Source organism: Penicillium cataractarum (genome assembly GCF_028827025.1).
Source record: "Penicillium cataractarum strain IBT 29864 chromosome Unknown utg000005l, whole genome shotgun sequence".
NCBI lineage: Eukaryota > Fungi > Ascomycota > Eurotiomycetes > Eurotiales > Aspergillaceae > Penicillium > Penicillium cataractarum.
Genome location: NW_026622741.1, coordinates 232072 through 248548, shown reverse-complemented (window position 1 = coordinate 248548; position 16477 = coordinate 232072). Strand labels below are relative to the sequence as shown.

Genomic DNA, 16477 nt, shown 5'->3' with positions numbered 1-16477 from the left:
TGGCTGTGTACAAGCCCATAGCTTGCCCTTTCATGGTCGTGACGATCGGTCGGATGTGCTCCGATACATCCAAATTGGCAAATCAAGGGGACGGAGTTCGGTGTGTGACACGCGAAACGCACATAATGATGAGCACATCTGAATAGACGGGAGCAAACTGTATACTGTAATCTTGTGGACATAGAAAGAGCATGCGCTTCGTATACTCGATCTAGTTAAGTAAGTCTCGTGAGGTCGCTTGGATGTCCCAAAAAGGTATGCGACGCGGCTGTGGGGGAGAAATGTTGGAGTGTGACCCAATCATTCCGAGTTGAAAGGGAGAATGGCGGAGACACTCCTATCTTTCCTAATCAGGAAAGCGAAACGCGCTCCGAGCCTTAGCCAGTCCAGGACCAGTTCAGACTCTACTGACAACTCGGGTCGATGAACAAGACCACCGATGAACATCATTTGACACGTTGTACCAATTCACCTGGGAAGAATTATGGTCATGAAGACAGTATAAAGACTCAGAATGGACGCCATTATGGCCAAATTATTCTCCATTTCAGAGAATTCTCTTCCTAGCATTCGTTAATCATAATCAAAGTACGAAGATGTTGGTTTGGTGGATTTCGGCCATCGCCCTGCTTTGGATTTGCCTTGCACCAGTCGCAATCTACTTGCACGACCCTAAACGTCTGCGCAAGTACCCAAACCAGAATTTTCTATCTGGTCTCACGAGCTTAGCATATGTCTACGAACGTCGGAACCACTTTCGAACTAGAGAGCTTCATGTCCACCATAAGAAGCATCCCATTCTCAGAACCGGCCCAACAGCGTTGTCATTTTCCAGCGTGGCAGCGATCAAGGACATCTATGGACACGGCTCACCGTGTCTCAAAGACGATGTATACAAGTCAATCAGCGGGGATCATCCCCATGTCCTCAATGTGGTTGATAGGGATGACCATGCTCGCAAGCGCAGGATGCTGTCGAATGCATTCGCAGCGCGAAACTTGGAGCAATGGGAATTTAAGATCACGGATAAAGTTGAGAAACTGGTCACTCAATTTGATCGACACTGTACCAGCCCGCTGCCTGTTGGTGCTTCTGTGAGCTCCGATGATTTGACGATCGATTTTCGATGGTGGTCAAACCTTTTCACATTCGACGCGATCGCTGCTATTGCCCTGAGCGAGCGACTGGGCCTGATAGAAACGGGAAACGACGTGGTGAATGGTGATATGGGTCACGGAGTGAAGAGTCTGGGATTGATCGATAGCCTTCATTCTGGAGGGCGAGTAGTCTCGCGGTTCGTGGGAGCAACCGACTGGTTTCACCTGCTGAAAGGCTTGTATAAGATCTTTTCTCCGCATTTCAAGGCCCACGCAGACGACTTTGGGAAGATAGTCAGATTGTTGACGGATCGGAGAATGAAAATATATCATGATGGCGCTAAGCGGGATGACTTTCTGAGTTGTCTGATTGAGGACAAAGCAGGAAAGCAGCGGGGTCTGCTTCGGAAGGAGATTGAGGCTGAGACGAGTATCCTCTGTAGGTGTTTTGAATAAATTGACTGGATTCAGACTAACGTATTATACACAGTGGATGCCGGGTCTGACACGACAGCAATCGCGTTGACGAATGTACTCTACTACCTGATCAAGCACCCCGCTGCTCTCAGCAAGCTCAGAATGGAAGTAGATGGGGCACTGAGCGGAGGAAAAGTCGCCCCCTTTACGAAAGTGAAAAGTCTTCCGTACCTGAAAGCATGTCTTGACGAGTCGCTGCGACTTTCTCCGCCTGTTCCCAGAGGACTTGAGAGAAAAACACCTCCAGAGGGCATGAAGATCCTCGGAAAGCAGATAGCAGGCGGCATCACAGTGTCTGTGCCAGCATACATTGCCCACCGCGACCCGAGTCTATTTTCTGAGCCAGACGAGTATATACCTGAAAGGTGGCTCGGCGAGTCTGAAGAACCAAAGGACATGAGGGCTGCTTTTATACCCTTCACGACTGGGGCTCGGGCTTGCCTAGGGCGGAATATCACCATGATGGAGCAGCAGATCCTGATTGCAACATTGGTCCATCGATATGACTTTGCACTTCTTTCTCAGGACTGGAGTTTGGATTGGGAGGAAGCATTCAACTTGTGGCCGTTCCAAATGCCCTTGAAGATATGGAGGCGCAAAATTTAAGCAGTGAAGGGAAGGGCGATGTTTCTAAATTTCGACGTGAAAATGGGTAACATCTTGAATAATCAATCACTGGTTTTCGGTTTATCAGAGCCTTTGAAGTCTGTCGTTGACGCCACGTAGTCTTCTTGCGATTTCGCCCCTCTTGTTCCCGCTCAGCTCCCTCATCGGTTCTTGATAGGGCTAAAATATAGAGCTTGGGTCTGGTAACGAATCACAACAAAGGCCCCACTAGCCAATCCATTGCGGAGAAGGTAAATGGTGATTGTTCGTCTAGTAGATCATCCATTCCTTCCAAACCAAGTGTGCTAGAGTGATCAACATCCAGCTCAGGGGGAGGTGCCGTAACGGGGTAGCTTTCCTGAACAATAGACCGTGGAACCGGCAACGAGGCGCGATAGTCATGCCGGCCTCCCCGAGACTCGAGCTTTCTGGTTCTCGATATAGTTGCGCGCTCCATCAATCGAGACAAGGTGGTTTGTAGTACACCATCTTGGGCATATCCTTCTTTTTCCCATTGGTTATACATCTCTGTTGCAAGTTCCCAGGCTTGATCTGTTTCAGCTGAAATGGGACGAATGCAAAGTTCGGAAAGGATAAATGCCACGGTATGACGCTGCTTGTAACTTTTGCAGAGCCACGCCCATCGTGCCGTGGGCTCGTTTTTCTGTATGAGGTTGGCAAACTTGACGATCTCAACCGCCATCTGAAAGATTTCATCGTTGGTGGCGATTGGTACTTCGCCGGGCTTGGAGTTGTTGAGAAGACTAACAACCCGCGCTTTGGATAGAGAAAGGCGAGCAATTACGGCTGTTAGCCACTGTATCGGGATGTTCAGGTCGAATTCCCGTAGGTATTGTTCCTCGATACGAGTCGCTAGCGAGCACAAGACGCTTTCGCGTTCTGGCATCGGGGATTGAGTGGAGTCTGGGTTCAGATTTATGCCAGCCCAAAACAAATTGGTCATCATCTCGCATTGAATGATGCATAATGTGATATCAGTGAACCCTGATGGAGCAGGCGAAAGGATGTTTAGGTCCGGTGCAAGGTTATCAATATCGATGTTGGATGGAATCTTCGTGTCGAACATCTCGGGTCGTATTTGGGTGTCCGTCCCCTCGTCCTCGGAGCAGAGCATATCAAGGATGCAGATATGCCACCACAGTCGGCGCCGCATTTCGGTATTGAATGGGTTAAGTCCGCAAAATTGACCGTCACGATGGACCCGTTGCCTTTGCGCCACACGGATCACGATAGCTGTTTGTGCCCATGCTAGCCTAGAGTCGAACCAGCGTAGACACAAAAGGAAAAGCACAGCGGCCTGCAGAACCTGAGTGTCCTGGGTACCGGTCAGGTTCGCTCGTTTCAAAGTCTGCTCCACAGCCAGACGAGAGTTGCGGATACACACTTCGCGATCCCGACCAAGAATCGACATGCACTGTTCTGGTGTTGCGCTGACTATGGCTGAAAAACAAATCGCCTGTATCAGAGACTCGAAGGCAATTTCTCGCTTGGGTTTTGCCTGTTTGCACACGTCATGGATCATGGTCTCGACTGACGCTTTGTGCAAGAGAGCTATCATTGGAGCAACCTTCTCTTTGTAGATGTTCCAAAGTGCTTGGATCTGCAGCGGCTGCAGCGAGTCATCATATCTTGCCTCAGCTGTCGGCTCAGAGGGGAGCCCCAATATCCCTATTGATGATGAAGGGAGATTACCAGTCGTGGGTTCCCGAGTGTCATTGGGACTTGGGACTACATCGGAAGATTGGTCTCGAGCGACTTGGTGTCCACGTATCTACATCCGCTCAGTTTTGATCTAGTACTTTTGAATGGTTGACATACCCTTGCCCCCGTCTGGCCACGGTAACGCCCTTTCCCTTGAGCCACACTACCACTGATCGAAACAGACGTATCCGGCGTTTGTGCCTGTATATGAGTTTGTTGACTTGGTCCATGAGACGATTGTTGGCGGGAAGTCGAATTTTCGTCATTTGTACCAGGCGAGGCCCGTAACCGCTCCACCTCTTGTTCCAACTGTTTAAGTTGACTGAAGATAGTTGCAATTGGCGGTCTGTTTAGCTTCCGGGGTGCGCGTTTGTTCTCCGGAAAGGAGCATATGGCCTTAGCTTGAAGACATCGACCACAAGGATGTTCTCGGTCGCAACGGACTTTTCGCTCATGGCAGCGGAGACAGCTTCGCTTGGATGACAGACTCCCTTCCGAACGGGGCATTTCCCCAAGCCTGGTTTCAGTCCACAGCTAGGGACCTCAACGAATTGCTAGATCGGCGGTGTCATGGATCATGGCTTGAGTATCTCGATGATTAATCATTCTTCGCGTTTCCTTATGTGGTAAGCTCCGAAACTCCTGGGAACTCGGTGGAACACGGGGTGTCACGTGCCTGGATTGTGAGGCGATCAATCACCTGACATTCGTGACAATCAACTCCACCTTTTGTCACCTTCCCTGTGTTGCATAGGTCGCATTGCAGAGGACAGAAGTCTCATACTAATACTGATACTCTATATCACGTATCAAGCCTCATAGACAACAGCCTGATCTACATCTAGCTCATCACTCTTAGTGAAAAACACATTCATCCCTCGGACTTGATGTCAACGCCGAGACCGAGTCTCGCAGGCATGGCTATTGCGGATGAGTCCTCCAGTCCCTCGTTCTGTGAAATTGACCCTACTATGCGAGATGACGGTATATAGTTCTTTATTATGCCAGAATTGAGCTACTCATTCATGTATGCATGTTCATGGAATAAATTTGCAATTTATTGTCTGGATGATGAGCAACTTGTTAAGGAGGAAAAAGGCATCCCACCAATCTTGATGAGTTAATTGAAGCCAAGCTCCAAATCTCATACTTCACAAATGAACGAGGAAGAGAGTACGCTCAGCGCAAAAGGCAGACAAGAAAAGCGCAGTAACAACCGGTGTTGCAGGCTCTTAACTCATCAACCCCTCTTCCCTTCTCTTTTGCTGAATACCAGCTCCAGTGGGGCCGTGACCAGTGTGAAAGTGTCCTTTTTCCCTCCAAAAAGGCAGATGCCTTCTGGTCTGGAGCAAAAGAGACGTCATACCTAGTGAGGATCTCAGCCATCACACACCTTAGCTCCATGAGGGCCAGTTGTTTTCCGACGCAAGAGTATGGCCCTATGCCAAAGGAAAACATTAGCTATCTTTTGACAAACAGAAATGAAACATCTAAGTAGAAGGTGCGTTGGAGGCTTACCGCTGTTGAACGGAATAAATGCAGATTGATCTTTAACAAGCTCGGGCTTGGTAGTCCACCTCTCACACAGGAACTCATCCGGACGGGAGAAGACACGCTCATCTGTCATGGTTAGCTCTGCAGAAGAAACGTCTTGTTTCACGGCAGGGGGAATATCGAATGGTAGGAGGTGATGCTTACCTCGGAATAGAGTGTGTGAGGGGATGCACAGCATTACGTCTCCAGGAATGTATCTTTCGCCAATAGTCATCCCCTCGGGTGGGGTCAAGCGCTGTGTTCCAGAAGGTACTGCAGGATGCAGACGGAGGGTTTCGTTGATCACTGCATCAAGGAGCTTTATCTCTCGCAGTCTGTCTTGAGACAGATCCGTTAAAGCATCAAGTTCAGCCTGGAGTCTCTTATACAAGACTTGGTCAGAGGCAAGATGGAAGAAGATGTTGGTCAGAGTTGCAGCCGTGGTGTCACTTTGTATTCAGTTAGTCCAAGTGGTCCAATGTCGGCTTCCTAAGGAAAAAGGACGGAATGTCACGATACCTTCCTGCAACAATAATCAAGTATGCATCACCGTGAAGGTCTTCGGTATCCTGCTTGGTCTTTGGGCCTTGTTCGTATGCTTCAAGTAGCGAGGAGAAGACGTCTGGGCGATCTGGAGGATTCTACACACAGTACACAATGAGCATATTGCGATACCTTTGTTGTCTCTCATCATGAGAATCAGGAGAGATGAACTGACCTGGATCCTAGAATTGACACTCTCTCCTACCCAATTCCAAAACCTGAGATAGTCTCCATTTACCACTGGGATCCTCTTGACGAATGGGAACAGCCAGGTGAGATGACTGAAAAGCCCGATGCTTTTCATGTCAGTATGTAGTTGTTTCAAAATGTATGCGTCTTTGCCATCGACTAGCATGTTGAATGACTTTCCAAACGACAGATCACCCATCACATCAAAACTATAGTAATTGAACCACCGGGAGATGTCCATAGAGTTGCCCAATTCTCTTTCGATAACATCAATGAGTTGGCCTGTGTAATGAGACACTCTAGGTTCATAATCACGGAGAGCTGAAAAATTAGGAATCGGTCCAAGTGGAGAAAGTTGTCATTTCGCAGGGGCTTGATTGCTCACCTCTTGAGCTGAAACCTTGGTCCCAAACCTTCCTTCTGCGTGCATGCTCCTTCTTGTCTCTCTCCATTTGGAGAGACACCCTCGGTTCCAAGACTGTATACCATGGCCCCTTGGAAGTCTTTGCTTGCGAGCCATAAATGGCTTTGACTGCATTTGGATCTGTAATGGACAGCTCGGTAGGGCCTAGCTTAAATTATTAACACTGAGAACGAAAAGAAGGTAGAGCGTGCATACCTAGTCGCACGTAATCTCCGTAGATCTTGTGGAGTTCCGCAGTCTCCTCATAAAGATGAAGCTTCCGAGCAGAGAGAGCAGTGACGTAGAAATTCGACAATCTTGCAAAAAATGGCCCAGGGAATCGAGACAGGCGATGAAAGTAAGCCCTGTATATGAGCATGGAAGCGTATATGCCTAGAATATGACATCCCACGCCCTTGACCAACCAAGGATAAGGTGCGCCAAAATCATAATAATTCGCTTTCGCCGCACGGTCCAGCACGACAGCTCCGATCAACAGGGCTAAGTAAGAGAGGACGATTTTGGGGGCTTGAACATCCCATTCTCCACGGCGGAACAGTGCAAGATGGGTGCTTACACCGCTCAAGGTGGCCAACACCAGCATCATACTGGGATTGGTGGTCGACATATTGCTCGAGGCCGTCGCTCGGAATGAAATATCTTGAATTCAATGCATTGCCGTATTCTCCGAAGGCTTTATAGCTCAAGCTTAAACTGCGCTGAATTGAAAACTCAAAAACAAACTGAAACCCGAAGGTGGATTTCACCGTGCGGCTGGCTGGGGTGGGGCAGAGCGGCTGATGGACAGAAATGTGCATAATTTAGCCCGAATTTGGAGGCTTCTAATTGGTCCCTAGACCTCGGCCACGTTGCGTAGTATTCCTGATACCGAGCTATCTAGTCGTCTCGCCAATAACGAACCTCGCTAATATTTACCTCTTCCCCCCCGCCCCCCCCTTCTCATATTACGTAGAACTAGCCCTATACAAATATAATACAGCTAAGCCATAAGATTCTAATTCGAAAATCCGGGCCTGAAGAAAGGAACCGCCTGGAATGGGGAAATTTGAGCAACCATCTACAGTAGTTAGTTGTACGTGGCGTTCTCGGTCTCGTCTTGATTATCAGGACACGGACGGCGGGTTGGTAAGAGCCTAACAGCTGGTCTTGCCAAGCCGTCATTTACAAGCCTCTGCTGACAGTTTTTCATATAAAATAGTGCACTGCTCTATATGTATCTTCTCGTTGGCCCGAAATGTGGGCATCCAATAGCTGATACAGAAACAAATTAACGCTGATCAGGGACACGTCGATCCTCCACAACTCCACCTTAATGAATGACGATGCGGCAAATAAAACCTTATTCATCGAACGTGGGGAATCGTTACTGTTCGTTTTCCGAGATTTAAACGAGTGGTTTTGTTTGTTTTGTTTTGTTAAACATCCATGCCGAGTCATAAAGGCTAATACACCATAATTTCGGCATTGTGCCCTTTACTGAGCAATAAGACACATCTGCTTGCTTTGGGGACTCTAGATAAGAGAAATTTCCCTTTCATTTTGTCCCCCTAGCCTTTCCTTACCGCTGAGCCAAGGAGCATGGTTTGAGAACACGGCGCTTAGATGCGAGCTGTTATCGTTTCTACTCTGTACATCATCGTTGATGCCTTATGCTCTTGTTATGTTCCTGAATTTAATTCGTATTACTCAGATAGCGCAGGCGGATCGTTATTGGTATCGGATGACAACACGACAAAGGAATAATAATGCGGTATCATTTGGGGGTGCCTTATGACATACAAGTCCCAATACGAGAAAGAGCTATATCCCATCAATCGCTGGCCCATACCAAAACTGGCTTAATGACGGTTCCCGCTTTCAAGGCTTCCAATGCCTTCTGGAAATCGGTAGCCTGTGGACGCAGAGTAAACAGATCTTAGCTTCGGCCTCCATGGAAGAACAATAGTAAGATGGACTCACATTGAAGTACTGGATAAGTTTGTCGAAAGGGAACCGACCTTGACGGTACCATTGTATCATTTGTGGGATTGCCTGCAGCTTCAATTAGTTCATGTTTCATACGAAGAAGGACGATGACGGACAATCTGGGGGACGGAATCTCCTTCAATGCATCCCAGTATCGCGCGACCGCTCTAGTAACGTAAATCAGCTTATCATAATCGTCAGTTTGAGATTGGTAGGACAATCACCACTGACATTTATGTGCTCTGTCACAGGAACGCTCAGGCTATATCCTAACTGGGGCACTCCGATTAGAACCATCTTGCCTCGCGTATGTGTTGATTGAAGCCCTTTCTCGATCAGAACTGGCACTCCTGTAGTTTCGATCACTATTGAAACCCCGTCAGGGAATATGGATCTAACTGCTTGATCAAGAGTCGTGAATTTGGGATCGCTAGTATTCAGGACGTGTGTGGCTCCCAGTGTTTTGGCTAGGTCCAGACGGGCCATGTCTCGATCAACAGCGATTATCGCGTTACATTCCTGGATCTTAGCGGTCTAATGGATCCAGAATAGGCTGTCAGCCAATCATATACTAAGGTTTGCAGGTAGGGAAAGAGGTAGAATTTGTTTTCATACCATGAGAGCCCCCATTCCCACTGCACCTAAGCCCAGTATCATGACAATGTCATCTGGTCCAGCGTTGGTTATGTTCTGGATGGCACCCATGCCAGTCTGTAGTCCACATCCAAGTGGCGCAAAAGTTTGTAGCTCGTCATCATGCTGTAACAGTCCTTTGACTTGCACGATGCTGGAACGTTTCGCAATAGTGTGGTGGGCGAAACTAGACTGACCAAAAAAACTGGACCATAGTAACTCATTGCTGTCATGAGCAGAGGTAAACTGCTGTTGGCCGACATAGTTTTCAACCGCGAAATCTTTGCAGTATGCAGGATGCAAGTTTTTGCACTCTGAGCACGAGGAACAAGAATAGAAGGACAAGAGCACCGGGTCTCCAACCTCAATGTCAGAGACATTTCTGCCGACGCTGCGTACAATTCCCGCGCCTAAATCATATTTAGCAAGCATGTATTGATCGAATTCATGCATTGGAGGCAATACCTTCATGTCCGGCTACCTTTGGATAGGCGACACCAAAGCTCCCGCTGGGCACGGAAGTCAAAAGTATATCGGTGTGGCATATGCCAGACGCACATATTTGCACAAGAACCTCGTCATCACCTGGCGAACTGACTTCGACTTCCTCCAGTGACCAATTTATGGTTGAACTAGGCGTAGGTTCCCGCGCAACGATCGCTTTACCAACCACCATCTAAGCTAGTGTCTGCGTTTCCTGTTCTGTCTCTTAGCTCCCATAAAACTTGAGTATGATTTCTTGAAGGCAATCTACTTCAAGCTTAGTAGATAAATATTCGATCATGGTTTGACGGCAGCAATCGAGCTTACTATGAGTTGCGGGGGTCACCGTAACCAATTTGGTCTAGGCGAGCTGAAAAGAAACGAGTAAGTAGGGCAGCCGAGGGACACAAACTTTCGCTCCATGCAGTTAGGAAGCAATTTGGTCATAAATTTCTACATAAGTTTGACAGCTTCTGGACCCACTCTCTGAAAGTTCCTTGCCCCTCTTTTGCAGTGTCCATTCTGTGTCCTTTCTACTTCCATCCTACCTCACTCAATAATCAAAAACTGGAGAGTTACATACTTATTTGATTTAGCAATATGTCATGCTATATCTCGAAAGAAGAGATTTCTGTTGAGAATCCACTACCCATAGAGAAGACTTTCCTGGCAATCAAAACAGAGTGGTTCTTTCGTGGTGGGGCGACTTCACTCTTTAGCCATATATTTGCCGATAAAAATCAATAGCGCACTTTTAGCTCGTTAGTATCTCAGTTGCCAGATCAATACTACCTCTCCATATCTCATAGTAAAAATTACTGGTAAATACTGTTAGATGACAAAGGTGTCAAATATGCGGCGCTAGTGTCCTGTAGTGACATCGGTAATTAGTGTGTGCTTGTGGCTTGAAAGCGTAGCTGAAGTTGGGTAATGCGACGTCAGACTTTGTTAAGTCGTAATTCTGCCAGTAGAATTTTACCTACTAATTATGCAGTAAAATCTGGTGTCCTGAATAGTTTCCCCGAATAACCATATGCATGAAAGTACATTAAGTTACCCTCGGGCCGCGGGAGGGGGGTCTGTCCACCCCTCTGCACTTTTCGAGAATGTTGCATCATATCCACAAAGGAGTAACTAAACTCCGCAATGGCAGCGCAGATCTGAAAGAGCTTCCTTTGTGGCCTTTTCTTTAACTTCGCGTAATGAAAGAAGATAGAGTTGGAATTATGGCCAGTAGTTGCGGTATCATTGATCTGCAGCATGCGATAGCGAGGACACGAGGAAAGTAGGTATTTGTTTGCTTTATCTTGGTGAGAGTCACATAGTAGACTTAGTGATTCTACTTATTTAAATCATCCTTTCGTATTCATTGGCACCGTTCTGGGTCTGGGCGACCAGGTGAAATAATGTTGAAATCACACTATTGAATGTTCAACCTAGTGGTGTTTCAGAAGCACTGCAACGTACTTCTTGCCTCGTGGGGAGAATGGGATGAGTGATTTGAGACAAATGAGTGTTCTTTCACACTCGAGACTCCCCAAATCGTTCTTAGCGTCAACAATCTCCATAACTTCTGTGTCATGGTCTGCAAACGCCTTATCACCGAACGCAACGAACGCAACGAACGCAACGAACGCAACGAACGCAACTATGATCTCCTCAAGTGGATGGTTTTCTGTCTCGAAATAGTAGAAGTATACTAGTGCGGCTGAAGAGAGACAAAATCACACAATCACAAGGTAAAAATATCCATGAATACCGGCAAAGGCATCTGGAGATACCATGCCAATCAAAAAGTTGCTTGTCGTAGCCAAGGCCATACCTTTACTGCGGCCTCGCAGCGGGAAGATCTCTGCGGGTAACAGTCACGGCATAGGACTCCAGGTAAATCCATAGACGATATTGCATAGCATAACAAATGCATACTGGCCATTTGCCTTGGCCTAAACGTCCAAACCGGCCTGGTTGAAGGCGCAGACAATGCCTAGAAGTACAGCCATTGTAAGACCCATTCAAATTGTCACGAGTTATTCTCCGAATCCTCTCAATCTAGACAAATAGGACGACTAACCGCCGAGTATGAGCAGGGGTTTCCGCCTCCATCTATCTACGAGCCACCAAGTTACGATTATTGCCGCAGTGTAGGGGAGGGCGTTCGCCGCGGTGAACAAGAGAGATTTTCGGTTGTCGGACCCAGCGCTAGCGAGGGTACTTGGAAGGTAGAAAGAGATAATGTTGATTCCGTTGATCTGCGCGAACATGTGCACGGCGATTCCAACAATAGTTCGTTTGCGGTACCGGGTAAACATTTCCTGTACGTTCCATGTCAGCTGCTTGAAGAAGAGGTTACCAAGTCTCAAAAGGCCCGAAACCGGAAAGAGTGCCGTACGATCCACGTGGATTTACCAAGGTTGGTTTCGTAGATGAATGCTTCTTGAATCTCAAAGAAAGCCTTCTGAACTTGCTCATCCTCCGTGTTGCCATTTGAATGGAGGTCTGTGATTGTTTGCAAACCTTCGTCCATGAAGCCATTGATTGCAAGCCATCGGGGTGTTTTTGGTAGGAAGAAGGGCATGATCAACAGGACGAAGGACAGAGTAATCTGGATGATGAAGGGGCGTCGCCATGACATCTCACTTGGCAGGAGGAAGTTGAATCCGTAATCTACCCAGCAAGAGAGCATGTATCCGGCGATCAAGAATGTGTACTCAATGCCGACCATTAATCCACGGCGATGGGGTGCAGCAATCTCGGTCTGAATTATAGGCACTGTCATGGAGAGAAACCCTACACGCAATCCCTGTATGGTACGGCCCGCGACGAATGTCCCAAATCCAGAGGCAAACATCTGGATGAATGCACTGAAGAAGTAAATGAAGGCACCAATGCGAACACATTTCTTTTGTCCCACCGTATCGCCGAGGCAACCTGCAATCAGCGCACCGACGGCAGCTGACGCCTGTAGACAAGCAACCGATATTCCTGTAATTGAGGGGAGCCATCAGCTCCTCCAAAGTTCTCGAAGAAGCGGGACACAAACACTGGATCAACCAGCAAGCCGGACATAATACCTACCAACATCAGTCGCTATGGTGGTGGCGCTATCTAATTGGGATATCGTACCGGAATTATAACCAAACAGTGCATCCCCAAAGCTACCAAAGGCGCAGGTTGCGTAGAGTAGGGGTGTCACTTTCACGGGATATCGAGCACTGATTTTCGTAGGCTTGATCTCTTCTTCTCCAGCCAGGCTATCTAGGAAGGCTCCGGCATGGCAACCGCATAAGACCTCTCTTTGGGGGCCGCATTGGGCTCCAGAAGCACCGAATTCCCCGTAGAACTCATTGTACCGCAGGAGTATCAGAAATGTTGATGTGAAAATATCGGTACGCCAAGTTCTGGGGTCCATACTATGTTGCTCAGAATAGAGGGGAGATGGCCTTTATGTCTACCCCAGACCTCGATCCCATGTCCCATGGGGAAGAATTCATGTTGGTTTCTCCACAACAATATCGGCTCGAGAATTCCCGGTATGTTTTTGTTACTCAGGCTACTAGCAGTAGTGTGCCCTGGTGCCCTGGACGTCGAGACCCACTCGAACATATTTCTGTGTGATAATCGACCTATAACTTGGGCTAAGTGCTCCAATTCGTGCTCATTCACCTAGCAGTCTCTGAAGTGCGCTCTTAACTTATGCAATTCTTTCCATATCCTTATCTCGATTATTCCCCTTTTTTGAAATATGCCAGTTATAATCCTAAGCCATTTGCATATCAAGAAATCGCCTATTCCTCGCAGATATTACGCAGGCAATTCAAATTTATAATTAACTTGACCCGGATCCTTCTCGTCGGACTCGAAGCTTCCACTGCCACCATTCTTGAACATCTCCCCGAGCTCCCCTTTGCCACTTCCAGGGACAATTTCAAATGATCCTTGCACTCTGAACTTCATTGCATCGAATGTCCCCTTCCCTTGTGTCATGAAGCTGCCTGCCTTGCCCTGGAAATCCTGCGACTCGAGAACATCGGAGAAGATAAAGACAGCGGATCCATCCTTCTCACGACCACCCCCGGCGGGCAGGTACATCATCTGGTAGGTGCTAGTAATCTCGGTGTTGAGCTCACTCAGGTTCATCTTCACAGTGGCGGGTGTCAAGCGAGGGAGGGTGGATTGGGTGTTGGGAGATCGGTCCTCGTCCCAGGAGAGGACTTTGGCAGGGGAGGTGAAAACTTGAGACATTACTTTTCTTTGTCAAACACTTCTAGCTATTTGGAGTCAGTGTGTTTGCCCTCAAAGTGTACGAAGAACGAAAATGTATATCTCACAGAGGAAGACTGAAGGGATGGATGCAACTGAGTCTAGATACAGGAGCGCAACGCAGGACGACAAGTCCTCCTGAGGTGGCAATATATATTTCTGCGTCCCATTGTTAGCATGGTGGTAGCCCTTCAATCAATTTATCTGGAGAGTGTCTCGATTGGACCTGAGGGCTTCCCGGAAATGGCGGATTCGCCAGATAGTTCTAGATAGAGTTAGCTCGACGCGTCACCACGCGCCCAACGCGAAATGTACGCCAAAACACGTGACAAATTACGAGGTTGGCTGGCGAGTGAAAGAATTGTTGTGGGGCAGGGTCCTTTACAGTACGATACGGGATTGGGTGCCTCTCGGGCCTAAAAGTATATGTTAGGCAAACCGCCGATTCGGTCGAGATTGTGGAGACCTCATTAACGATCTCAGACACAGAGCATGATTCTGGCCAAATCTAGTAAACTAAATAGTTAGTCCATGGGTGTGACTCATTAACGATGATTATGAAGAAGAAAGAGTACATGGATTTCAATGCCGAAAACGCCCTACCGTTTATCACGTATAGTGAAACGCTAGTCCTAGACTCAGTGCCGTTATAGTAGACGTCTGCTGAATCGCTCAAGGTTTGGGGTACTTGAGCTCCCTCTCGACATATCAACCGAAACTGACCCTAGTCTATGAGAACTGTTTACATTCTTATTGAGGTCTTGCCAAAAAAATTGTCATTCGTTCCCAGTAGATTGCACGTTTCAGCAAGTAAACAGAGCACAAGAAAATGGCGTAATGAGACTGACTACATTATATTTGACTTGAAAAACTGGAAGCTAGTTACCGAGAATCTGTTGAATGGCACTCTTGAGCTCCTGCTCGGACATAATCCGCAGACCCAATCTTTCGTTCCAGTTAAACTTCATAAAATCTCCACCCTTGTATCCCTCTCCATACATCATCTGGAAATAGTAGTTGATGATAGCGGACTGATCACCATTCTTCAGCCGCTCGTCCGACGCCTCGATGAGCTCCTTGACTGATACTTGTTCCGGGGTGCCAAAATCAATACCGGTGACTTCCGAAACAATCTTCGTGAGGCGGCGCTCAGTAACAGCAGCTGAGCAGACATAGACAGGTTGATTGGCGGCAGCCTCGAACTTGCTGTCGGTTTCGAGCAGTTTGACAATCGCCGTGGCGATATCGGACAGGAGCGAGACAGCAATCACTTTGTCGCCTCCGTCATGGAATATGGCCTTCTTGGACATGGGGTTGGGCCCCAGGACACCATACTTGAGGGCCATATCCAAAAAGGCGCCAGTGTTGACCGAGGTCCAGGTGGTGGGGCTGGAGGCACTGGTTATGACGGAGGAAAGGTATTGACGGACCAGAACCTTCTCCTTGGCAATAGGTAAATTGATGGCGAAGGGGGACTCGAGCATAGTGGTGTATTCGGACGGCATGAAGCGCTTGACCGATGCAGCAATGCAAGCATCGATTATAGTTTTCTCCGAGTCAAGCGTAGGGAAAGGCACAGCACTGCAAACGATCGTGTTAGATTATTTTCAGGAATGGTTAAGGTTGCAAGGAAAGTACCTAATGACGACATCCTGTCCCGTGAAGGTCGAGATCAATTCCTCTTTGTTCTGGTAATCCACCTTGACGCTCTTGAGACCCTCCGGTGCAGGTTTGGTCGAATCCTTGCGCTGCACAGCAGTCACATCATGGCCAGCGGCTTTCAGTGCGCCAGCGATGTGGGAACCGAGAGCACCGGTAGCCTAAAAAATGGTGTCAGTAAAAATGGGAAAAGTGCTTTTCGGGTGTGCAAAGAATCGTACCCCAAGGAGAGAGATTTTTCTAGCGATGCTAGCCATTTTGAAGCAGTGAAAATGTGACGGTGAATTGACTTGCAAAGAAATCTATGCTGAATGCCGATGGAAGCTGGAGTTGTTCCAACCTACAATCCTATTTATATTCCACGTCTTTCAATAATGACGGCATTCGGCATTCGCGGACGCCGGCTTGCCACCTCGAGATCGAACCCCAGACCGAACTCGGGTTTGAGATCAACGCCGAGCCCAGTAAGCTATCATCTGGGGGCGAGAATACTTACATCGAAATATGAAATTGGAGTTCCGACTCAATGAATGATTTTCATAGGTAGGTTTCGCTATGTTGCTACCTAATTTTCATGAGAATTTTGTTCCAACCAGATCTACCTATCTCGTAATATTTGTCATGTCAACTGTCGCATATTTATCACCGATAGTGATATGAAGCCAGCGTCAACAAGTTAAAGTCGAAATCCCCCTTCAACTTAAAATTAATAACTCGCTGCCTGCATGAGTCGAACCCCCAACCTTCATGTTCCCTATATACCTCCCCATAATGCTCCAGCCCAATCTCACGATGCCAAAGTACATACTTTTGAGGCTACCCTGGACTCAACCCGACAGCGTACCTCCTTCTATACCCTTCTGAAAACATTAATTTCTATAAGAAA

The 16477-nt window shown here is 47.7% G+C and overlaps 7 protein-coding genes across 7 annotated transcripts; 1 reads left to right on the top strand and 6 right to left on the bottom strand.

Annotated features, from left to right (window-relative positions):
* Positions 1 to 596: 596 nt before the first annotated feature.
* On the top strand, positions 597 to 2180 carry N7496_005861 (cytochrome P450; the record flags this gene model as incomplete). Its single annotated transcript, XM_056698790.1, has 2 exons — positions 597 to 1536; positions 1588 to 2180. The coding sequence occupies 2 exons, from the start codon at positions 597 to 599 to the stop codon at positions 2178 to 2180; spliced, it is 1533 nt and encodes a 510-aa protein (XP_056554203.1).
* Positions 2181 to 2391: 211 nt separating this feature from the next.
* On the bottom strand, positions 2392 to 3723 carry N7496_005860 (fungal specific transcription factor domain-containing protein; the record flags this gene model as incomplete). The annotated part of the gene is made up of 1 exon (XM_056698789.1): positions 2392 to 3723. One exon carries the CDS (start codon positions 3721 to 3723, stop codon positions 2392 to 2394), a length of 1332 nt encoding a protein of 443 aa, XP_056554202.1.
* Positions 3724 to 5142: 1419 nt separating this feature from the next.
* N7496_005859 (cytochrome P450) lies at positions 5143 to 7198 on the bottom strand (the record flags this gene model as incomplete). Its single annotated transcript, XM_056698788.1, has 7 exons — positions 5143 to 5245; positions 5296 to 5341; positions 5421 to 5884; positions 5955 to 6076; positions 6217 to 6449; positions 6553 to 6735; positions 6787 to 7198. 7 exons carry the CDS (start codon positions 7196 to 7198, stop codon positions 5143 to 5145), a joined length of 1563 nt encoding a protein of 520 aa, XP_056554201.1.
* A 1203-nt stretch (positions 7199 to 8401) lies between these two features.
* N7496_005858 (NAD(P)-dependent alcohol dehydrogenase) lies at positions 8402 to 9865 on the bottom strand (the record flags this gene model as incomplete). Its single annotated transcript, XM_056698787.1, has 6 exons — positions 8402 to 8482; positions 8551 to 8622; positions 8673 to 8723; positions 8788 to 9090; positions 9172 to 9599; positions 9655 to 9865. The coding sequence occupies 6 exons, from the start codon at positions 9863 to 9865 to the stop codon at positions 8402 to 8404; spliced, it is 1146 nt and encodes a 381-aa protein (XP_056554200.1).
* A 1154-nt stretch (positions 9866 to 11019) lies between these two features.
* N7496_005857 (uncharacterized protein) lies at positions 11020 to 13081 on the bottom strand (the record flags this gene model as incomplete). The annotated part of the gene is made up of 6 exons (XM_056698786.1): positions 11020 to 11092; positions 11140 to 11380; positions 11432 to 11524; positions 11744 to 12005; positions 12062 to 12654; positions 12748 to 13081. 6 exons carry the CDS (start codon positions 13079 to 13081, stop codon positions 11020 to 11022), a joined length of 1596 nt encoding a protein of 531 aa, XP_056554199.1.
* A 392-nt stretch (positions 13082 to 13473) lies between these two features.
* On the bottom strand, positions 13474 to 13914 carry N7496_005856 (uncharacterized protein; the record flags this gene model as incomplete). Its single annotated transcript, XM_056698785.1, has 1 exon — positions 13474 to 13914. One exon carries the CDS (start codon positions 13912 to 13914, stop codon positions 13474 to 13476), a length of 441 nt encoding a protein of 146 aa, XP_056554198.1.
* Positions 13915 to 14810: 896 nt separating this feature from the next.
* N7496_005855 (aromatic alcohol reductase) lies at positions 14811 to 15848 on the bottom strand (the record flags this gene model as incomplete). The annotated part of the gene is made up of 3 exons (XM_056698784.1): positions 14811 to 15513; positions 15571 to 15752; positions 15813 to 15848. 3 exons carry the CDS (start codon positions 15846 to 15848, stop codon positions 14811 to 14813), a joined length of 921 nt encoding a protein of 306 aa, XP_056554197.1.
* Between the last annotated feature and the right edge of the window lie 629 nt (positions 15849 to 16477).